This window comes from Bacillus rossius, chromosome 10 (assembly GCF_032445375.1).
Source record: "Bacillus rossius redtenbacheri isolate Brsri chromosome 10, Brsri_v3, whole genome shotgun sequence".
NCBI lineage: Eukaryota > Metazoa > Arthropoda > Insecta > Phasmatodea > Bacillidae > Bacillus > Bacillus rossius.
The window spans coordinates 43,470,753-43,495,962 of NC_086337.1; the positions used below are offsets into that span (position 1 = coordinate 43,470,753).

Genomic DNA, 25,210 nt, shown 5'->3' on the forward strand with positions numbered 1-25,210 from the left:
CACATCCTTGAAACACTCGCATTCGTTTCCTACTTTTCCTATCATCGTCCTACCTTAACAGAATAACACAGATTGGAAGAAGTTAAATAGCAAACATGTATAAACGTTATAGTTAAAATTATATCTTCGTTAAAATAATAAACATATTTGAATTAATGAGTGCAAATAAAAGTAAATTTATCAATTAAATTGTAGTTTTCATTTCACTCCTTCTTTGTATCCATACAAAATAGTGATAATTCAATAAAAATGATTCAATTTTAATCATAAAAGTATGCAATCATTTCATCAATGTTTTGTTATGACTTTTTCACGTTAAATTATCGTCCGTAAACCGACTTTACAGACAACCAATTTTTTTTATTGAGCTGTAGCTCGTTAGAGACGGTAACAACACACCGACACAGAACAAGGGATGTTGGTAAAGGAATCGGCCATGTTCTGAATAGGCAGGAGGCATCATTTTATTGAGAGGGTATTGGAATGCTGGTGCATCGGTACGACAAATGCCTCAATCTGCACGGTGATTATGTGGAAAAATAGAGTAAAGATGTACGTTTCTTTTGACATTAAAATAATTTCCCAATTCATTCCCGTTTTTTTATTTCAGCCGATCGGAGGTTGAAAAAAAAATAACCCTCGTACATACATAATACATATAACTTCTAAAACTATTTTATTAATTTTAGCTAATATCCACATTTAATTTTCCCCGGGAAGTGAAAATAAAAAAAACATCTGAGAGAGCCTAAATATACTTAAATATAAAAATTGCGCGAGTCTTTCAGTAATAGGCTTTTGTTTTCCAATTATTTATCGAAATTGTTTACATTGGGTTTAGTTAAAGTGTCTAATACAGATACTACCCGTATTTTATAAAAAATTTAAACATAAGTGCTTTTGATAGTTAGACATTTAATCTAATAGTTCCCACGAAAACTGAATGAGCGTAGCTTTCGAGTGAGCAGGGAGAAATGCCTGGACTGTAAGGGGCCAAAGTGTTTATTTGCCCCGCAGCCAAACCCTTCATTAAATATCGTATACGTATAAATTTCATCTGTTTGAACTTAACGGAAGCTGACAACCTAACGAAAACTCTAAAAGATTGTATGTAAAATTACTTTCCGACCTACAGATTTTATTTTGGTTGGAGGAAAAGGGTCACAAGGTAATTGGCGACTGCGCAGGCAAATGTACGTCACGTGAATGTTATATGACACATTACAAAACAAACTTGGTTTTGTTACTCCAGTACGCTTTGAGATGAGTATCTTTATTTTTATTTTTTTTGCTGCAGAAACATAAAGATGTTCCTTCTTTTCTTTTCTCCTGTTACTTTACCTATCCATTCTTTCTCGAGAAAAAAAAATTCTCAAATATGATGCATACAAAGTAAAACCATCAATTTAATAAGCGGTCAAAAATTGACGGTCACTCAACTTAATTCCCTCTTTCAGCTAAGTTGCCCGCCTCGTCAGGGGTGTATGTGTGTTAGTGAGGCGGGATAATAAGCGCAACGCTCGCTGGTATTTCTAGCGCGGTATCGGCTCTAAGCGCAAGGCTCTAAACTGGCGCGCAGTCTTCTCGTCGTCACAGGATAACTGTGAAATTTGAGCCGTGACCGTAACATTATTTGACCGAGAAATGAAGATGAAGGTGTAATGCAAGTCCCTTAAATGCTTTCAAGAATATGTACCGGTTGTTTTACGTCTAAAAATTACTCTGAAAACATGCGTTTTAGCCATTTTCACTCTTCTAAAAATACAGTTTAAAAACTTAATCCGAAATCAAAAGTACTTTTCGGCCCTCGGTGAACTCTTAAATGCTTCTCGTAAGCAGACCCCACGCCTATATCTTGAGTAGTTTTGAAATCGCGTTGTTTTTCCTGAAGCTCTGCGCGCCGCATGTGTGCCCGGGCAGGCGGAGCCCTTAACCTCCGCCTGTCTCCAAGTGCGTCGTTACTGGGCCTTCTCGCCGCGCCTGAAGGCAGCTCTGCTTTCCTGAAGCCCAACATTCGTTACTTCCAGACCGGGTGGTCTCCACTGTGGCCAGCCACTCTCAGCGAACATCGCGACTGCACAAACACGTTTTAAAAAAAAATGCAACTTTGTCAGCTAATCATGCGAAAGTTCATCCACTCAAAAAGTCGGCGAGTTTTAACCGGTTGGAACGTAAATATGAAAAAAAAATGACACACACTTGAGGTGTGACATTCCGCCTAAAAAAAAAGGGCATATTTTCAATGTTAAAGATTAAAAAAAAACTGTTATTGTTGAAAAAAACTGTTCATAGGTTTATTTTTCACTCAACGTTTTTCCGTTTTCCACCCCCGACTACCGACCAGTAAACAAGACCTGGACATTGGCACCTCGCGATGGGAAGCCTTTCTTTTCACAGACGAGAGAGCCAAACGCCCGATCGTGCATCTTCGGGGTTTATTTATTTTGGACAACTCATGATAACTAATGGTCAATTGGGTTAGGTTAGCTACATTATAAATACTTTAAAACATTGTGGACGGTTGATTTGGTTAGGATAGCTACATTAAAGATAACGGTGAAATCATGTGAACAGGTTCCTCCCCCCCCCCCCAAATAAATACACCTGTTGTGCATGAACTTCGGGGGAACTTCGGGTGTGGGCTCTCTCGTCTGTGAAATGAAGGCTTCCCCCTCGGCGATCGGTGACCGACGCCCCCCCCTTCCCCCCGGCTGGCCCTCAGCTGTTTACGCAACGGCCCCGCGCGCAGTGCAGTGGACACGCTCCGCTCACGCAACTGGCCGCCTCCGAGCGTGCGGAATGCACCGCCGCGCTATCTGCGGTCTTCGTGGTGAAACTCCTGCGGGCGAGAATCCCCGTGCAGCGAGCAGAACACAGTCACGGCACTCCTTTTTTTTATATATATATAGTAAATCACCAGCAGTTCTTCTGAACAACTTAATCAAAAATAATTCGAAGCGGGGGAAAAAAAACACACACACACACACATTGAAAATTATAATTTAAATTATAAATATTGAAAAATATAATAAAAATAATTCAGCGAACAGAACAGTCATGGCGCTTTTTTTTTTTTTTACAGTAATTCGCCAGCAGTTCTTCTGAACAACTTAATCAAAAATAATTCGAAGGAAAAAAAAAACACACACACACACATTGAAAATTATAATTTAAATTATAAATATTGAAAAATATAATAAAAATAATTCAGCGAACAGAACAGTCATGGCGCTTTTTTTTTTTTTTTTACAGTAATTCGCCAGCAGTTCTTCTGAACAACTTAATCAAAAATAATTCGAAGGAAAAAAAACACACACACACACACACATTGAAAATTATAATTTAAATTATAAATATTGAAAAATATAATAAAAATAATTCAGCGAACAGAACAGTCATGGCGCTTTTTTTTTTTTTTTTTACAGTAATTCACCATCAGTTCTTCTAAACGACTTAATCAGAAATAATTCGAAGGAAAAAAAACACACACACACACACACTGAAAATTATAATTTAAATTATAAATATTGAAAAATATAATAAAAAATAATTCAGCGAACAGGGCAGAGTCATGGCGCTTTTACTTTACAGTAAATCACCATCAGTTCTTCTGAACAACTTAATTCAAAATAACTCGAAGCATGGTAAAAAAAAACACACACAAACATTGAAAATTATAATTTAAAATATAAATATTGAAAAAAATATAATAAAAATAATACTATGTTTCATGGTTTTTTTTATCCTACACAGCTTCTTAAAGTAACTCGTACTAATACAGTTGTTTAAAAAAAGTATAAAAAAGACTTTAAAAAACAATAACGAATAGGAATCAAAATATTTTAAAACAAGATGGCCAGTCTGGAGTTAGAATCCGAGTCTCCCTGTAATTCGGTTACAATGCGCTTCTGCACGTCTACCCGAGCAACGTCGTATACAAAAAAAAAACACATCAGAACAACGGAGTCAGCCTTATTGCTTGTATTAACAACGTTGTTCTACTAAACAATATTTAGAAATATTTATCTCGATACCAACTCTTATTTACAGTAAGAACAAAGTTTTCCATTGCATGCTGGATAAAAGATACGTTATCCCATCTCTAACTCACTTTTTTTAAAAAAAAGCTGTTGGTTACAAATTTGTTCGGGTGAATTCTTTTTTAATTAATTCCCATATAAAGACCGTGCTGAACGAATACACAGACCACAATTAAAGTTAATTTACAGACTTTCCAACGAATAATGCACATTAAAAAAAAATGGGTGCGTGTACTTAGGTACGCGCGTGAGAAGTTATACTTATTTGGCATCATTAAAAAATAGTTTTTAATTGCATGCAAAAATAGTGCGTGGAGTCCCTCCGCGCGGAAGAAGTGAAACTTCTTAATGTGGAAATGAAAATAGGAAAGGGTAGAAATTGATTTTTAGTGAAATCATATCGTATCAAATCAAACTAAAAAATAAAGGAAATAAATTTGTAACGATTCATGGATTGATTTTCAGAGAGAGAGAGAGAGAGAGAGAGAGAGAGAAAGAAAGAAAGAGAGAGAGACCTATTGAATGTCTATAAAACTAACTTTTTTATGAGAGCAGATTTTCATGAAATAAATCATGAAATCATTCAACGATAAAAGCTGTTTATTTAATTAAGCGGACGGGTTCGCCCCAAGGAGAAAATTGACGCGGCGAGACCTCGTGGACATAGAGAAATTACACACACTCACTATTTATGTGTCTATGAAACATGATCTTTTCTGCAATTTAAATTGTGATCTACAAAAAGGGTATTTAAAATGGAAACAAATATGGCGACACTACAAACTGTCAGGATCTTTATTTTTTTCTTACTCTCTACTTAGTTCCTTACAATAGCATTGACTCTCGCTCTCTCTCTCTTTCTATTCCCCCTCCCCAGGAGCATTAAACGTTTAACGCAACCTTGTTGGAAGTCGCATTAGAAGTATAACTTCAATAAATTAAGGGTGTTTTGTTCCGTTGTAAACAGGGCAAACAAGCTCATGAATGGAAGACGAGTGATTCTGCTGTAGACGTAACAATTTTTGGGGAGTTGATGAATATTGTGCTTTCTTGTGATGTAAGATAACTTAGTATCCTTAAATAATTTGCTATTGTTAGATACCAGAAAAATTCGCGTTTTAATTTCGTGATAGGCTGGAATCCAAATTAATTTAACTTTCTTGCTGCTTCTTTCGATCGCAGTCTGAAAGAATTTGGACCAATGAATTACACTCAACGAAGAATGATCGAATCACAAGCAGCCTAATTCACAAGTGTCACGAGTCATTAGCCAATGAGCAGGTGTGACTTTTCCGGATACTTAGAGAATCATGAATTCTATCCTAGAGGTAATTGAAACTGCGAATTTTTCCAGTCCATAGTTATTGTCACTGGTTTTTGGGCATACTAAGAAACAGTGCTGAAGGCCTCAGGTGTTGTAGATGCTGTGGCTAAAAGTTTGTGATTGACCCCGATGTGTAATATGGCTCACTATGAATGGACCTGTACAATGCCTACAGGATGACTTATGATAGCATCAATATTTTGTAGGAAATTTGCCATGTACAGAGTCCTCGTTCGTAGATAGAATAATCAGTGTTCTCTTCGAAATGCCATTTATCATTTGTGACTTCGTCCAGAGTTGAACCAGGGTCTCAATTATTTTTATCTTTGGAGTCACTTTTCATTAAGGACGGTGATATTTGATTAGTAACATTTTTTAGTAAGTATTTTTTGAAACAAGCAGAAATTACTTTTTTGCAATGCCACACGCCACTCAGTGCCAACATGAAAGCCATTGCCATGGAAAAAAGAACAGTACAGGACTTTGCTTATGGCCTCACAAGCAGACGAGGCGTTGAAAAGAAACGAGTTTAAAGATCCTACGTTCTTTTCCGAAACGACCGCTCACTAATATAGACTTAGTAAAATATTGTTGCAAAATGCAACATTTCCAAGGCATGTTCATGCTAGACAATATGCCTGCAAAGCCAAAGACTTTTTTTTAAAAGTGTGCAAACCTACGCTAACTATTTAACATGACAACAAAACCGCGTTCCTCTTTGGGGTCGTGGTACAGACGGCTAGAAAAAAATATTAACTTTGACGGAATTATAAAACAAACGTGTAGCAAAGTTTTATAAATTAAAGCCAAAAAGGGTCACAACACGAAAACTGAACATCATATATAAACTCACATGCTTAGAAGCTGAGATAAGTTGTAGAACGCCTTGGGTTCTATCTCCCGGAAGTTTTTCACGTTGATTAATGTCCTGAAATCAAGAATGTAAAGAATAATGCAACATTACAGGCATATGAGTTCACAGTGATCAAAATAATACACACACATATATATTTTAAATAAAATATTATTAACATTAATACATCTATAACTTCTTGGATTCTGGATTGAAGCTACGTCTGTGAAATCAATGGTTATCCGGACGTTTCGGCGTGTGTCAGGCAAACCATCAACTATCACAAGTCGCATCGACCCGGAAGCCATTTGTATGTTGGTGACTTGACCACGAGTGTCTACGTTCTCGATTATTAAATCTCACCAAATTTGTGCAAGTTAATTATTTTCGTTAACTACAACAGTGTGCGACAGCACTAGTCGAAATTATCGCAGCCCTTTTAAAGAGTAAAGCACAAAATTTTCAAGCTCGATATTTCTGGTTAGTGCATGTATTTGAGCAAACACATGCACATTTTTTCACAGCAGATGTATCAGTATCAGGTACAGACCACTGCTGTACCCTGATACCAATTACACTAGAGAATAATTCAGGACAGTTCTATATTAAAAACACAGCGAGAGGGTGAAAAAAAAAACCTAGTGGCAAGAGGTGTGATCACACAATATTTTATAGATAAATCGTTATATTATATATATTACATTATCTGTTGTCAAATGATTAACTTCTGTCTAAGAAATTTGAAGCACTGGGGGTTTATTTCCCCCATAAATCTGTGTTCTTTAAAAAAAAAAAAACGTTTTTCTAAGACATAAGAATTTTTTTTCCGTTGTCACAATGTTGGTACCGTATGTATTAAAAAGCTATTTTGTTCATACTGGACATACAGTCTGCCATCTTTTCTGAAAATTTGGAGTTTTCTCTAGTGTATTTGCTGATACTCTCTGCAATTTATTGTATGGTTAGTGATAAATTGAACACATTGAAACCCTTAATTAATTTCTTATTTGAGTTAGTTGTGTTAAATCTTCCACCAAAGACAACAAAAAAAATTAATGACTTGAACCCTTGTGAAATATTAGAAACATCAAAATGTTACACACTGTGCTAATTCTTGCTATAATATATATTACACGAAAATCAAACTTATATCTGATGACAATTAAGTTGAGGAAATACTTTTCCTCATTTATTTTCAACACGATTTAGTGTACAAAACGGAGTTATTAAGCTAATTGTATATTATATAAAGCATGTGATTTGATTTTGAAAGTGCCCAAACCATCGCAAATGTAGACGACTAACTATGGTTACGCTCGTAAAAAAAATCATAAGGTAATAAAAAAATTAAAAAATCTAAGGGATGGTTAAAAAAATCCTCGTAGCTTTGAAAATTTATAACAAGTGAATATATTTCTTTTTATATGTGTATTTTTTCATTTCAGACTCCGAGTTCAAATACTTTGTATGCAATAAAACTCGTTATAATTTGTAACGAGTCTAATTAATTCTTTGTGCTCTGAAATTCGAGAGTTTAATCGTGTAAAAAAAAATACAAAAAAATTCCTTCATGTAGTTTTTTTTTTTTTTTTAACTAAAAGAATGTCTCCGTGTTGGCTTGTTAATAAGTTCCATTGTAGCTAGGTGCACGGGTAGCAACATGTCACGAGTGGAAATCCTGAGGATAGTTAAATTTGTTACTGTGCTGGAACTAAGTGGCACAGTGTTGGACACTGGAATCTCATTCCAGGAGACTCGGGTTCGAAGACTGGAGTGGCCGTCTTGTTTTAAGTTGTGTTGATCTTCGTTATCGTTTTTTTTAAGTCTTATTTAATGCATTTTTTAAACAATTTTATGAGTAACAACTACTTTAAGAAGCTGTGCGGGATAAACAAAGACATAAAACATAGTAATTATTTGATAATATCTTCAACATTTATATTTTAAATTATTTAAATTATTATTTACAATTATTTCTTTAAAATTATTTGATTTAATAAAATCATTTTTCAATTATTTTCAAGTAAGTTATTTATATTTTTAGCCTCACAACTTTGTCAACATTTTGCTTAGAACTTACATGGCTACAACTTTTTTTTTAATGCTACAAATCAGCACGATGATGATGTTATCGCTGACAGATTACTGTACTATGGAAAGAATTTAAAGTGCTTAGCATTATGGCTTTCAACTGGGCGCATTCAATCCCTCTTGGTAATCAAATATTTTAAAACGAAACTAAAAGATCAGATACTTAAATTCAAAACAGCATTAAACATTAAGGAATTATATCTTTGTAAGTAATGCAGCTAATATGTAATTTTTCTAAGAGCATCACAAACTGATCCATCCATAAAATCGATTATAAATAATATATGAGACGGAAATATGTTTCGAGGGGCGAGGCAGCTAGTGGAAGCGAAAAAGCCCAAATGAAATGTTCCTCTTTTGAAGGGAAACACATCAGTATTCACGAATTCTATAGCTACAGTACCAGGAAAATTTTCTTTTGGGAGATTATATTTGCGAAGTTATCTACATTCAGTTCTCGAAGCGTGGTACACCGTTCCAGTTCCCTTTTTAAGAAATTTAATTTAAGAACGCTTTATGACTAAGTGGTCCCTCCAGCGGAAAGAAATCCTTTTTCGGACTGTAAATGAGGCTTGTTATGTAAATAACGTGTTGCGCCCGACTTGGGGCAAACTTAAGTCCTTCTCCGGCACTGGCTTTGAAGTGGTGCACAATTTTGACATAAACAAGTTAAACCAATGTTTCTTAGTCAGAATTTTCTGTCATATTTGGTGTGATTCATAAATTATTTTAACAACAAACATAATGTAACCAAGCCACACGAGTTGCACGAGCGATAACTAAGACGTAGTCCTCTTAAAAATTAGTACATACGCCATTGCTGGTTTTTGCTGTTGTCACAGAAAACCCTCAGGATGGCAGTTGGTATAAACCACCAATGACGTATGTCCGACGTATTGAATCAAGCTCCCCCGGTGCAAGACTCATTAAACTCACGTAAAATCACTACTTTTTTTTCTGGGGTTCCTGAGGGTTATTTACTTTTTCCTGATAGGAGTGGCAAAATCTCGATGTAAAATATTTAAGCCTTATTAATACCATTCATTTCGGACCTTATGTCTGTGACTGAAACATGTACAGTTTTGTTTTCTCCAACAATGTAACATTTTTTTTTAAACCAATTTCTCTAGGTGTTGTATGTGCACATGGTTACTACCTGGTATAAGATGCATATTCCTTTCACATCATGTTGAAATAGTTCTATACATTTTTCATGGTAAAGTATCGTGAAAATGTGATTCATCCCGACAGTGATTTTAGTTGTTCACGAGTCTGCAAATCGGCATGTATCACAATTCTGATGATTGATCTATGAGTGCCTGGACCATAGCAACTGTATTTTGTTGGCATTTGCATTATAAGGATACCCAAAAAGTTTTTCATTTGAAAATATATGTTAAAATACTCCAAAATAGACATATTTTACATTTTTGCATAAGTTACGTGAAATAATATTTCATTGCAGTACAATGATTATGCAAGTAATTGTAAAATGGTTAGCTGAAGAAAGGTGATCTTTGAATTAAAGATATAATTTTTATAATATTTATAAAAAAAAATAATATTTGAGTGATGGATTACGTTTAGAGTAAACTTTATCATGGCAATGAATAAAGTCACATTATTTTCTGATTGGCTGCCACACACTGAATAGTGTTTATTAAAACTTTCAACGAAAGGAAGTATCAATTACTTATCAATTGATTAAAGAATTTCTTAATTTCGCGTGAAAATGTGTTATTTAATGTGTTTTAGAATGAAGTTCACATTTTAAACATATTTCAACATGGAGACATGCGATATAAATATATTATTTATTTAATCCATACTTACAGGTCTCTGAGTGTAGTTTCGTATGGGCGCAGCGATGTGTTTTTCAGTACTTCAATGCTGGCATAAGAAATGATTCTGCGAACAAAAAAAAATTTATAATCGACACACGACCTCAAGAACCAGTCAAAAGTACTGCATTCAATAAAAGTATAATCCTGTAGTGAATTTACAAACCAGTTGACTTGGTAGGAACATTACTTAAAAAAAAAACTTTTTGGTACGCTACCATTACAAATGGTGTCGTTACATTTGTTGTTAGAAGCGGGATGAGACATTACACAAATCTCGTTTCCCAGAGACTTCAGTATAATTCAAAAATTAAGAGTAGTACTGTTTTTGTATGAAATAATTTATGGCATATGTGATTTACAAGTTATTCCTGACATACGTCAAGTACGCGTGGGATTCATAATAATGTTAGAGTAGAGTTGTATGTTTTTTTTTTATCTCGGTACAATCAAAGGGTTTCACAACCGCGTGAAAGGTGGGATTTATCGCTGAACCTCGTAAAAAAAATCAATTCACGGTTTGCCAAAAAGGACCGAGCTATAACTTAATTTTGACATGACAGGACTCTATTATTGGATTACTCGTTTGACTGCGGGGAAGTCACGAAATTCAGTATTGTCGGCATTGCGGGAAGGAAAAAAAATCAAGGATGGGAAAGAAATAGTAGGTTTTCAGGGAGATTTCAGCTTGAAAAATTTTTCAGTTTTCCCCTTTGTTCAATTTAACAAAAAAAAGTAAAACTAAAATAACCGCACATCAAACGAAGTCACTCACTCTTTTTATTTTTATTTTCGATGAGTTAATATTTTGTTGTTTCTATAATTGTGTGCTTCTGGCTGTTTATACAAATTAATTGATGAAAAATATACATTTGTATTCCCTTCTAAAATTATTATTATTTTTTAAACTATAAATATTGTTATGGCAGCAAAGCGGTCACGCAGCTCACCTGCATTAAAATTTGCATGGCTTGGGTAATTAATGAATTAGAGTGTAAAGTCTCGTTGTCATCAATCTCATTCCAGTAATAATTCCGTAATAATGTCTCTTTGTAACAAAATACATCAAAATCCTCGCCTTCAGGTTATTGAAATACAAACATTTACAGCATTCTTTATTCATAGATCTCAAGATTGCATTTCCTGAGTTTGAATCTTGCAATATTATTATTATGTTTTTTTCATTCTCAAACTTCGGTCGTTAGCGTCCCGCTGGAGACCAGCAAAATAAAAAATAATAAAATAAAAAATCATTCCAGACATATGGGTGGTGTGGAAGATGAGATGGAGCAGTGGTGAAATGCGTTGGCGGGAGAGGTAAGAGTACTCCGAGAAAACCTTATCGGGTTATAGTAACGTCCACCTTGTGCGTATGTTTTCGGTGTTGAAAATACACCAGCGTCAACATAACGATTCTTTGGTCAGACCGGTGCCAAACACCCAAACTTAAAAAAAATTGGTTGTCTGTAAAGCTTGTTTACGGACGATAGTCCAACGTGACAACGTCATAACAAAACATTGATCAAATGATTGCATACTTTTATGAATAAAATTGAATCATTTTTATTTTAATAATAAAAGAATAAATACTTGAAAATATACTAGTAATCAGCTTTTTAAAATGCAAGAATAATTAACCTTTATAGCCGAAATTGTTGTTGTAATAAGCAATGAAAACCACATTAACTTTTCACTTCACTTTAAAACAGTCGACGAAACAGTTCACGTGTAGATGACTTGTAATTAATTTAAAAAACTGGCGTTTAGCTATAAAGTTTAAGTATAATTATGAACAAGTTTTCATGTAAATAAACTTTAATCAAATATCTATCATCAATTATATGAATCACCATAATTTTTTAGTCAATTGTAACATAACCTATTATTACTGCACTCGCCGACAGCGTAACGGAACACAGCGTAACGGAACAATGAGCGTAACGGGACACAGCGTAACGGAACAATGTGCGTAACGGGACACTTTTTCGTGCGTGCAGCCGGCGTTCATTGATTTATTAAACGTTGTCACGTCAAAAATAAAGTGAGCTAGTCTCTCAGTACTCGCCAGAGATGTGTAACATCTAACCTCGGTAACGAGTAAATTCACGTGTTCTCGTGTTGTTCATATAAACTTTTCAACAAGGAAATTTACTAAACTACTGTCCATCTAGTTGAAATTCAGTGAACAGTTAATACTTTACAGTTTCCGCACACGTTAGGAGCTTACTTATATGGCATTACTAAAATTTTAAAACTTGTATCATAACACTAAGTATAGGTTTTTATATCTGATTTTGCTTAAACGATTGAAATCAGTCTGTAAATAATTACTACGGACAAACCTTAACCTTATTGAGCTGATTCAACAATTGTTTAGCCAGTTTTCTTAGGTATTGTAAAACTTTAGATTACTATTTACTATGATTATTTTAGTTTACCAAGTGCAATATTCCAAGGTAGTTTCACTATCATAAGCTTCATTTGACACATCAAGACGTTTGGTATGACCCATATTGTTTACAAAAGTGACTACTATATACGAGTTTATGTGGGTCCACTGTCTTTGTGAAACATTTACATTCATCGACTTCCCTTCCATTCTCACTATTTTCATTTTCACATTTCCATTATAATTATGACAATAGTTCACCAAAAAGCACTTTCACAAAATAGTACTTATGTTGTTATGGATAACAAAGAAATTGTTATTTATTTGAGCCAGGCAAACTGCCGCGACACTTATAATTACAAACTTTTCCTGCATTTCTGCATTTATACTTATTTGTAGCACCTTTTTTTTTTTACAATTACACTTTTTATTGCCTTGACCTCCTGAGAGCGACTGCTCATTTGCAAGTCGTTGTAAGCTTTTTTTTTTGAGCGGTACATTTTTAATATTAAACAGTTTATCCTGATAAACAGACAATTGGTTCCTTGAGAAAATTTCCTCGATAGTTCCATTTTCTTTTCCTAGCAACAACTTACATTGTCCAGTTAACATTGGGTTGACCCTGGGTGTACAACGATAAACGCCGAATTAAATATATTTTAGTGGTTATTCGGACTGTACCCACAAACTTGCATAATGCTAAATAAATAATTATAAATATACTGATTCTTCTAGCATTATCTGAAGAATATACAAATTTTGACGTGCCAAAGTCTAATAAATCGACGAACGCCGGCTGCACGCACGAAAAAGTGTCCCGTTACGCACATTGTCCCGTTACGCTCATTGTACGCTTGCGCCGTATCTATCTCTCTTCCACTCGATTGGAACAACCATCTATTTGACTTTTTCGAGGCACATTAAACTTGAAACACTCCCATTCGTTTGCTACTTTTCCTATCATCGTCCTATCCTTAACAGAATAACACAGATTTGAAGAAGTTAAATAGCAAACATGTATAAAAGTTATAGTTAAAATAATCTCTTCGTTAAAGTAATAAACTTATTTTAATTATTGAGTGCAAATAAAAGTAAATTTATCAATTAAATTGTAGATTTAATTTCACTCCTTTGTATCCATAAAAAATAGTGATAATTCAATAAAAATTATTCAATTTTATTCATAAAAGTATGCAATCATTTCATCGATGTTTTGTAATGACGTTGTCACGTTAAACTATCGTCCGTAAACCGACTTTACGCACAACCAATTTTTTTTAATGTTACATGATCCTCCTCCTGAATGAAATATGTTGATACGATCTTGATTGGTATGTTAGGCTAATGATCATGTCAGTGCAATTTTCTGAAAGAGTTGCATGTAATTTCCGACGGATCATCGCCTCTGATTTTTTATTTATCGTTTTCTGAATTGCACAGGGTGAGCTATGGGATTCCTTTACCGCCCAATCCAGTCGCTTGCCTGGCTTCAAGGCAGCGATACACGGGCAAGTGACGTGAGTTAGCGCTCGGCATGATGGAGATCGGAATAATTCGCGGATTTATTTCGTGACTAGCTAATGCCCGGCATGCTTTGCAATGCTTCAATCAATTTTTGACGTGACAACGTCTAATAAATCGATGAACGCCGGCTGCACGCACGAAAAAGTGTCCCGTTACGCACATTGTTCCGTTGTGCTGTGTCCCGTTACGCTCATTGTTCCGTTACGCTGGGTTCCGTTACGCTGTCGGCGAGTGCAGTAATAATAGGTTATGTTACAATTGACTAAAAAATTATGGTGATTCATATAATTGATGATAGATATTTGATTACAATTTATTTATATGAAAACTTGTTCATAATTATATTTAAACTTTATAGCTAAAGGCCAGTTTTTAAAATTAATTACCAGTCATCTACACGTGAACTGTTTCGTCGACTGTTTATAAAGTGAAGTGAAAAGTTAATGTGGTTTTCATTGCTTATTTCAACAATTTCGGCAATATGGGTTAATTATTCTTGCATTTTAAAAATCTGATTACTAGTATATTTTCAAGTATTTATTCTTTTATTATTAAAATAAAAATGATTCACTTTATTCATAAAAGTATGCAATCATTTCATCAATGTTTTTTTATGACGTCACGTTAAACTATCGTCCGTAAACCGACTTTACAGACAACCAATTATTTATTTTTTATTTTCTTGTAATTTGTTTGAAGTAGATACATACATACAAACAAAGCATATCTCTATTTCTCTCCTAATTCTCTTTCTCCCCCTCTATCGATCTCTCTATGAATATATTTATACCTCTATAAATGTATACCTATGTCTCTCTATATATAGTTCTATATATATATATATATATATATATATAGTTCTCTATATGTCACACTATAGCAGATAGGCCTACATTTTTTTTAAAATCTATATTTTTATCTGTTACGCGTGTGACACGCACGTATTCAAATGCAACGTCATTTCAAAATTTCATAGCATTCGGTAAAGAACCTTCGGAGTTTTAAGATTTTGAACGAACCAACGTTTTTTATTTATAGAGATATGGTACAGTTAAAATAATTATGCATTTGTGCTGTTTCGTTGTTAAATCGGGAGGCCTCTAGAGGCCAATTCGAGACCGTCAGTCATAGAGGTATCATATCACGAGCTACCCAGTTGAGACGCCTCACAAGTCAGCAGCCGACGAACAGCGGAGTTCGCCCGAGAATGCTGAGGATCGCTTGGTCTATTCTAGAGGTCATTGAACCCAATAATTATTTCATTCAACATTAGGTATGAAGGTTTCAGCTGGACGCGGAAGAATCTCAAAGCCCAAAATAGTAAGGGGGGGGGGGAGATTTGGTCGGGCCTCCTCCACGTTGCTTAGTGTGAATCACATTTGCTGCTTTCTTTATCGATTTATACCTATTATTTATTTAATTAAAACGAATTTAGGGATCTCATATTCACACTATGTAACACAATTTTTTTGAACGACCCCTTTAAAGAAAACGCTATCCTGAAAATAATTTTATTTATATATTTGTCATTTGTTAATGAACTTATTTTTCAGACCCATGCATATCAGCCGCCGTGCTTCGATATGAAGGTTTAATAGGTTTGAAATTTTTTTTTCAAGTGTGGGTTAATATTCATTTCGTAATTAAAACAAAAGTCTTTGCACGCTTTTATGATCTCTCTCTTCAAAGCTATTATACCACGTGCCAAGCCAAGTTGGCGATTTTATATTACGCCAATTACCACTGTCTAATGAACTAGCCCGACTTGAGTTCAACATGGGATGAATATTTGCGGTTGCTGTTCCGGAAAACATGGTTTTTAATTACTACTTTGGAGTTTTTAAAGCACTAAATTCCACTTCACTTCATCATCACGCTTGGGCTGTTGGTTAAAAAAACTAGAGTTTTAAAATGGAAATTTCTGTTACATTGTCATATACCTTAACAAATTATCCTTAGTTTTGAAAGTTTAGTGTTTCAGAAAGAATGCTCAGGCTTGAAATATTTCACATACTTAACAAGCTAATATATGCACTCCTTGTATATATCAGCCTATCAAAACAATAGAAAAAGAAAGTAAATAAACAGCTTAGTCTTAGATACTTATTTTTCTATTCTCGAATATGATGTTGCTACTGTTTATAGTACTTTATTATCAAGCGCCAAATTTTTGGTACTCCAAGGTATAAATAGACTATCTTTGAAAGCTTTTTAAAGATGTTACAGTGTGGTAATAATCCGAGTCAAAGCTCCCTGGTTCAAATCCCGTCGATCGGGGATTTTTGACTCATGGGATATTTTCTTCGGGGGCTTAGGACCGGAGTTGTTTAGACACTTACATAAGGTGGTGTCTCACACGCAATGCTGATTTTTTTTTTTAAATTTTCTCGTAATTAAGTATTATTAGTCAAGATCTATTTATTTTAATTTTAACACTTTACGTTTGTCGCATTTGTTATTCTGTCGCTAATATTTTCAAGAGCTTTTTAAGTGTTGTATAAATGCTGTGGAAATTCGCACTAAGTAACGTACAGGAGGCCCGACAAAACTAAACTCCCCCCCCCCCCTCCTGGCTTTTGAGTTTATTCTCGGCGGACCAGCTGAAACCTTCATGCCTGATGACTAGAGACCGGAAAAATTCGAGAATTAAATTCACGATAGGCTAAAATTCAAATAGTTATACCTCAGTGCTGCCTCTGGTATTGGCTCACAACTCACCTGGATGACTCTGGGCCAATGAGAAACACCCGACCAAAGCTTTATCGAATCACAGGCTGCTACGATGAGACGTCTCACAAGACAGCAGCCAATGAGTGGGTGGCATTTGACCGAGTGTACGTAGAACTATGGAGTTCATCCTGGAGGTCATTAAACCCGCGAATTTCTCCGGTCCCTACTAATGACTGAACACATTCTTGGGTTCAATAACCTCTTATGATGGACTCCGCGAACCTCTTCATACTCGGCCAATCGCCGCTGTCTGTCGGCTGCTGACTTGTGGGGCGTCTCAACTGAGTAGCTCGTGATTTGATTGACGGTCTGTAATTGGCCAAGAGTCCTCCAGATTAACAGCGAAGCTTGCGCGACTTTTACGCCAATTGTATAACATTTAGGAAATATGGGTTGAAAGAATATGAGATTAATAAACAAATTCATGAATGTTACACCCCTTAAATAACAGTAATAACGAGTGTATTAAAAAAAAATAACATGGTGTGTAACAACCACCACCGAGGGATGTATTTTCATTAGTGAGACGGGATGATAAGTGCGACGCTCGCTGGTGCTTCTAGCGCGGTGTCGCCTCTAAGAGCAACTATAGTCGTGCATCAGTGTAAGGCTAATTGTCGTGGACAGAGATTGGGCCGTGAGTTCTAATTGAATTTAAGATGTAGACATTAGTAATAAATAAAACTGAATTAAATTAATTGGGCTATCCTTTACGAACCCAGTTTTTGCTCCACGCATTATACAAAAAAATTCAACAGTAAAACATAAACATATACAAAACTAAGCTAACCTAAATAAAAAAATACCAAAATAACAAAATTAACGAATTACTACAAGTAAAAATAGAACAAATTTTTAACATTTAAGATTTCAAAAATATTCTGATGTCTTATAAATTAAGAACAGAAATGAACATACAAAAAAAAGACTGACATTTCACACTTCTAGAAGATTTATAAAACAAATAAAAAATTGTTTAAAATATATTTATTAGATACTAAATTCTTAACTGTACCTATAATATTTATTCGTACAGTTACATCTAATAATAATCCACAAAGACATGGCCATCCTTAAAAGACCAACACATCCATGGAGCCAGCATCGTCACTGAGAGACGGACCTGGCTTCTCCGCTAATGACGTGACGCTGGCTAGTCACCCCCGGGGGCAGAGCACATCGCCGCTAATTGGTCCTAATGATAGTCACTGCCGGTGGGAAGGGTGAGCGAAGGGGTTGGGGAGAGAGGGTTGAAGGGGTGTTGTTCAAGGAGGAGGGGGGGGGGGGGAAGTTTAGAATGGCGCCGCCCCGCCCAGTCGCCAGGCGTCTCCATAGATTAGCGGACCCCCCCCCCCCCCTTTTCCCAACCCCTTTGTCACCGGGCAGGTCACGTGGTGTGCTGTTACGCCCGTCCCGTGGCTTCGAAGCGCAAGTCTAGTTCGTTTCGCTTCAACCTCCTCCTCCCCACCCCTCAACCCAACCAAGCATCCACAGGCAAGGGCGAACTTCAGGATTTCATTTACAAACGAGGAAAAGAGGAAGGGAAATGGTTTTTTTTTTGCCAATGTGTGCAAAAAAATTTTGTAATAGCATTTATTTTTTTACCAATTTTTTTTTTTTTGAACTTGGTAGCACACCTTTTTTATTTTCATTTTACGTATAATCTAATTCAAACGACTAACGAATAGCAAACACAAATTATTTGAATTGTGACTGCAAAAAAAAAAAAGTACTTTTTCACGGAACTTCGGGTGTGGTGGTGATTGATGATGGGGGAAAAAAAAAAAGGGGGGGGGGATTCTTTTAGATTTTCGGTGGGGTCGAAAATTCAGATTTTTCGCTAGTAAGAAACGTGGCTGACCATGCCGCAGATATTTTTTTGGGGGTTACTACCGTTTCCCCCTCCCCCCTTTTTTCAACATATTCTGTCAATGCTCTGTTATCATACGATCACTCCTCATCGTCTCTTGCCTCCGAGGTAGCTATTAAGGCGGAGTGATGGGTTGGGCGTTCGATGGTGCTTCTAGCGGTCTTTGAGACCTACAGAGCATTGGTACGTCCGGCAGATCTCACAAACTAGGGGTGGGCTAAACAGTTAATTCCGAATAACATGCCCCACTGTTCTAGTGATAAACAGGTTACTGAAAAAAATACAAACACCTTTGTTAGAAATGCAGCAGTTCTTTTGTATTATCCTGTTGAATTTACAGCATTAAAAAAAAAAGTTTTGGTAAATGGTTTTCAAAAAAAAATTTTATGTTACAAAATTGTTTTTAAAAAGAGTAGTCAGTAAATTATCGAATGAAAAATGTACGTCAACTTTACAGGAAATAAGCCTCCCATTTAAGGTGATCTAGGTTCGACAACCGGCGGGTTAGAAACCCTGTTTTTTTTTTCGTTTTTTTTTTTTTTTTTTCGTAAATGGGAAAACGTGGCGGACGATGCCGTGAGCAGGCGAGTAAATTTTTTTTATCGTGGTACTCCTATTCCAACTGTTTCATTCCTTCACGTCCAAGTGCTGCTAGTTCTGCCACCAAAAGCGTGATTTTTTTCTTATTTTTTATTTTATTTAACGAGATGAACCCCCTTCTTACCCCTCTTCCTCCTTTCCCCGCAAATATCGACATCTCTGTCGCTCGGAGTTTTTATTTCGAGTGTTCTTGCCTAGCGAAGTTACCAAACGTTTTTGGTGGGGAATTTGCCGGGAAGAGGTGGGGAAAAAAAAAATTTATAATTCCGGTCGGGCTAGTGTTTTCCACCTCGTAAGCCGTATTTTCTCGTGAAGCTTGTAATTGGATCTGGAGGGGGCCCGGGGCGGAACAGGATAGGGAAGTTTTGTGTGTGGGGGGGAGGGGGGGGGGGAGGGGTTGAATCCGTCCGTAACGCGTTTACCTCGTCGTCGGAACCAGGACGCAGCTCGTCTAAGTCCGGAACACATCGTTCAAGAGGGGGAGGGGGGGGGGGAGTTTGGTCTCCACCATCTTAAATTATTTTTTTTTTAAAGGGCCCCACCTACCTGCTCACACATACGGTACTTTTATCTTATTTTTTTTTTTCGCGAGGTTGGGTTTTTGCTCATATATGTGATCGAAACTTAAATTGAAGGTAGGTTGGGTTAGGCCAGTGGCGGGGGGAAAAAAATGGGAGGGGATAAGAAAAAAAAATATTTGTATTAAAAAAACTTGCTTCACCAACAAGATGTATGGAAAGTTACATTGTCTTTCTCAGCACGAATTTGCATCACTACAATTATTTTAGTTTATGATTTCAGGTGTTGTAACAGCTCATTTTGCATCAATCACCCAAAATAACATACTACCTTCACCGAGATCCCCCTTTTTTTTTTTTTTTTTCATAACTTCATAAAAGGGAGGGGGATATATATCCCCCCTAATCCTTCCCTATGCGTCCACCACTGGGTTGTTACGGTGACGTTTAAAACTCCAGGAAATCGATAAAATGAAGGAAAAAAAATAGTCCTATATTGTGTTTTTATTATTCCGCCCACGAAGTTGCACGAGATAGCGGGTATGTTCGATTTTCGTCAAGGACTCTGGAGGGCGTACACGCAGTGAAACATTTTTCATTTTAGTGCCTGGTTTGCAGTCGTTTTTGCCTCTTCCTTTCTTCCTTTCTTCCCCTTGGCTGTTAGGTGCTGCCGGTAGCTGGGGTTGGCGGTGAGTGCAGCCACCCGCCGCCAGGGGCGCTTGCGTCTCTGGTTATTTAAAACCCAGAAACTGGTCACAATATGAAAGATGACCTAACGTCCCAAGCGCCACCCCAAGCCCCGCACGGTAGACTTTTCTGCCCCGACCTACACTTCATCTGTCTCCTGCATTCTCCTACACTTGGTGCATGCAAATTATCCGCCCCGCTTGACTTTGCCCAGGCTGGCTCTCCCCGCGTCCATGCACGTATTTACGTGAGCCCAACTAAACATAGTTTTTAATCGAAAAAAAAGTGCACAAGATGCTTGACTGGATGCATAGGCTTAAGGAGCCCTCACACTGGCAAAAATTTTACTCAATATTTTGAAGGTGTCGTGTTTGTACAAAAATATTGAGAGTGTGAGCAAATATATTGCGCAAAAAAAAGGGGTGTTCAATATTTTGTGGAGTGTTCAAAAGTTTTCTGAAAGTTTAGAAAAGTTTTGCGGACCCGTCAATATTTTATAGCACGAGATTGCCGTGTGAAGGGGCTGACAAAATATTGCGCAGTATTTTTGCGTAGTGTGAGGGGTCCAGACCATTCAATATTGTTGTACAAGAATGAGCTCAACAATTTTGCGCAAAATATTGAACGAAATTTTTGCCAGTGTGAGGGCCCCTTGAAGCCTGAGACGCCCCTGGGAAAACAAAACAAAAAAAAATGTTCTGGGCTCACCTACCTCTCTCTTCATATATCCCGGTGGTTCTTCAGGGTTTAGTGGGGGGGGGGGGGGGAGAAGGTTAAATGGGCCGTGTTATTCCAGCGGCAGCTCGCGATTAGAGCAAGGCCCGAAGGAGTAATTCGGCTCCGAATGGAACCGGGCGTAATGAAACCCCGAGAGCGTCTGCGGAAAGTCCAGATTAAGCCCTCCTCTCGGGTGCTAAGTCCCTCGCAACCCCCCCCCCCCCCAGCCCCCCATTCCTTGAAACGGAGCGGGGTTTGTTTACTGGGATTCCTGGGAAAGTAACCGCGTTTTCATCTAAAGGTTCCGCAATCCAAGATTTTTGATTCCCAGCGAGGTCAGGACGCGTGAGCAGGAGGGTTTCATCGGGGTGCTCCCGTTTACCTTTTCTCCCCCACCACCCCACGCGTTCCGCCAATGCCTCGTTTTCTCGTCATCACTACCCCGATGTCATCGATACTTTGGACTATAATTCATTCATTCCGTTCATTTATAAGTTACTAGCTGCCAGTACCCGACGTTGCCCGGGCTGAGCTAAATGGATACCCCTATAATGACAGTGTGGTGGCCATAGAGAAACGACACACAATTGCTGTTTGTATGTCTAAGACCTATGATTTTCTGCGATCGGTTGAACGGTTTAGAAGTTGATGCGCTGCAGCGCCATCTAGCGGCGAGTTACAAAAAAAATGGATAGCTTAAAAACCTTCCCTATGAAAAAAAAACACGTCGATGTGTCAGATTTCATGGTGATCGGTCGAATGGTGTCGGAGTTTATCAATTTAATACATACATACCAACATACTATTATATATATACATGGTGCTAGGCGTGGTTTATACTTGAATACGACTTATAAATCAGGAAGACGATTTGAAAAGTGGCATGTAAAGAAAATAAGATAGATTTTGAAATGTTATAGAATATAAACCGGGCTTAGTCTAATCGAGGATGAATAGGAATTCAACAGACAAACGTCTTTGAAGTTGGAGCTGAACAACTTGTTTATTGTAGATAAGAAAGTATTTAAGATTGAACACTAAGCGTCTGGATTAAGTTCAGCGCTTACATTGAAATATTTGAGGGCATTACCTTTATTTTTAATTTTTTCCCCCGCGTGACTTTCCCCAATTATTTAAATGAAATGATTTTTCCTACAGCGACAAAATTCGCGGTGGTTTTAGAACTTCATTAGGTTAAACATAATCCAGACGCTCAGCGTTCCGTCTTAAATCCTTTCTTTATTATTATCTGTGAAAGATTTGTGCAATGGGAGTGCATGACTTGATGTAAGCTTTTGGACATACGCTATTGCTAAGCACATGTGTGTCTGTAGAAGAAAACTACAAAAAACACAAATGGCAAAAACACAAATTAAGCAAAAAATTGCTGTTGTCAGGATATAAACACCACACAATACTCCACAACAGGAATATGGTCAACAAACAAAGAAAAACAAAGAAAAATGGACTAACAGAACGAAAAAAACAACCCTGCAATTGATGATTTTTGTGCTCTCATCATTTGTGGGAGTTTTTTTTCGTTCTATTAGTCCATTTTTCTTTGTTTTTCTTTGTTTTTTGACCATATTCCTGTTGTGGAGTATTGTGTGGTGTTTATATCCTGACAACAGAATTTTTTTGCTTAATTTGTGTTTTTTCATTTGTGTTTTTTGTAGTTTTCTTCTACAGACATACATGTGCTTAGCAATGGCGTATGTCCAAAAGCTTATATCAAGCCTTTCTATATTATTTACAATATAATTTTCGAATAGCTCAATATTCACAGACGCATACCAGTCTTGGGCAGCACTTTAGACCATAAGTCGTATACATGTTTTAAATATATTTAGTTGTGATGAACCCGTAGCCGAAGTTCGTTGGTCAATTTAGAAACGAGTGCAGGCATTACTGATAGTGTTCAGTAGCGGCCTGGTATATGTTGAGACTTTAACAGAAATGATATTGATATTAAAATTTTAAAAACGTTGAATGGAACTAACTACTGTTTATTTGGGGGGGGGGGGAAGGGAATTCTCATTTACACGACGTTTTGAATATGAAAATATGCGGCCGAGTTCCGACACAGCCTACCCTATTTTTAAAAAAAAAAAAAAAAAACAGTGTCAGTTTATTTTGTGGACATCGTTTTTTTTTTTTCCATAATTAATGGCAATGATGAAGAAACTAGCTTTGGGAACTTGAACATTATCTTTTTCCATTGCCGAACGATGGGCCAAAAGTAATGAAAGACGAGACAACATAAAACAAAACAGGAAAGTAAAGAACTAGGAAAACACAGAGACAGGATACAAATGCAAACTTAGAAATAACTTGCATTGTTTCCGGTATCCATCAATAAGTCACTAAACAAAAATATATTTAAAAAAATTAATTTTGTTTGAATTACTCGCTTCCCACCACCCTCGATTGTCCACGGGGTTAAAACTGGAAACGTGGCGACCGTTTCCATAAGCTAGAATTTTTTTCTCAAATACATGTCACTTACAAGTAGATACTCCAAATGAGTCACTAAACATGGTAAAAGGTTTTTTTTTACGAGCCAGCCAATTTATATTAGAAAGGCAGTTAGGTTTACACAACGTTCAATAAGCTGTTGCTGACTGTCTGGGTAATTGCGATAAACCACCCAGAGACAGACGGGCGTAAGACAGCAGAGTACGACCTCTGGTTCACGACTATTGGCTCAGCACCAGTGTTGCCAGATTGTCAATGTCAATGTCTCGTACCAAGGAGCGAAAATTCTCGTACGACACACACAAAATCTCGTACACAATGGTATTGTAAAAGCAAAAGTTATATGTGTTTCTACAACATTTTTATATACTTGACATTTGAGTTACAAGCCTAACAAATCTAAACTAAACAATTTTCACAATCCTATGATTACATAAGTAAAACATTATAAACAACAATTTTCACAACAATACAATTATTCCTGCCATTCACTTTTTGCATTATTTTTTTCGTAAAAAATATCCAGGTTTTTTTATTTTCGTTAGTTTAAAAAACAAAAAAAATCTAAATTGTGAGTTATGGGTTGTGCATTTAACATTATTCTGACCGTGGGTCATTTCCTGTGCTAGACAAATAGAGGTTGGCACCTGCTAATAACAAACAAACATTATCTTTTAGTCGGCGTCGCATGTGTTGCCAGCCAAAAAAAGTCAACGCTGTCGGGCAGGAACTTCACTTAATGGTATTAAGTTACAAAATAAATGTTAAACACCTGTTTTGACAAAATGATACAATAAAACTAATATATCTTACCAGAACCCGGGTAAAAAAAAACCAACAGTGATAGGGATCTTCAAAATTCTCGTACAAAAGCGTACGAGATCCAACTTAACCTCGTACAACGTACACAGGTTCTAAATTCTCGTACAAATACGAGAATTCTCGTACGTCTGGCAACACTGCTCAGCACTCCAACGGGGTTTAAAGACGATGTATTCCTTCGGCTGCGTGGAAAAGTAAAAAAAAACCAAAGTTGTTACACTTATTTCAAACTGACAGTAACTCTTTTTAACAGCATCTTACTTATCAACATGCTTTGTGATGCTTTTTAAGTATTAATAAAAATGTAATTTTTTTACTTAATAAATATGTATTTTGTTTATTGATGAATTACCTTCTGAAATCCAACAAAAAAGTGATTGTGAATATCTTCACATAACCTTTTACTAAGATCAACAATCCCCGTTTTTTTTATCTCAGTAATAAACCAGAATTACATTTTTTTGTAAAGTAAGGGGTGACAATTGTGATATGACAGGAGGTGGCGTGAGAGACGTGGGGGGAGGTGCGAGAGGGAGGAGCTGAATTGTTGCCAATTTGATGGGCAGCCCTTCAGGATTTTTCTGGCAATGGTTTGTTTGTACAGCGACTGGAAGGGCAGCCCATCCAATTTCTGAAAACATGTCTCTTTAAGTGTTTAAATAATCTTGAAAACTTGCCCCTTGGAAGGGCAGCCCATCAGGATTTTTCTTACAGTAGTGTTTTTGAAAG

The 25,210-nt window shown here is 36.5% G+C and overlaps 1 protein-coding gene across 1 annotated transcript in view; it reads right to left on the minus strand.

Annotated features, from left to right (window-relative positions):
- The window catches only part of LOC134536324 (lutropin-choriogonadotropic hormone receptor-like), a 133,017-nt gene that overhangs the window by 106,381 nt on the left and 1,426 nt on the right, over positions 1-25,210 (minus strand). The window contains exons 2-3 of the mRNA XM_063376076.1: positions 10,142-10,216; positions 6,218-6,292 (exon numbers count right to left, since the gene is read on the minus strand). Of these exons, the coding sequence (XP_063232146.1) occupies positions 6,218-6,292; positions 10,142-10,216 (150 nt within the window). The remainder of the gene's footprint in view (positions 1-6,217; positions 6,293-10,141; positions 10,217-25,210) is intronic.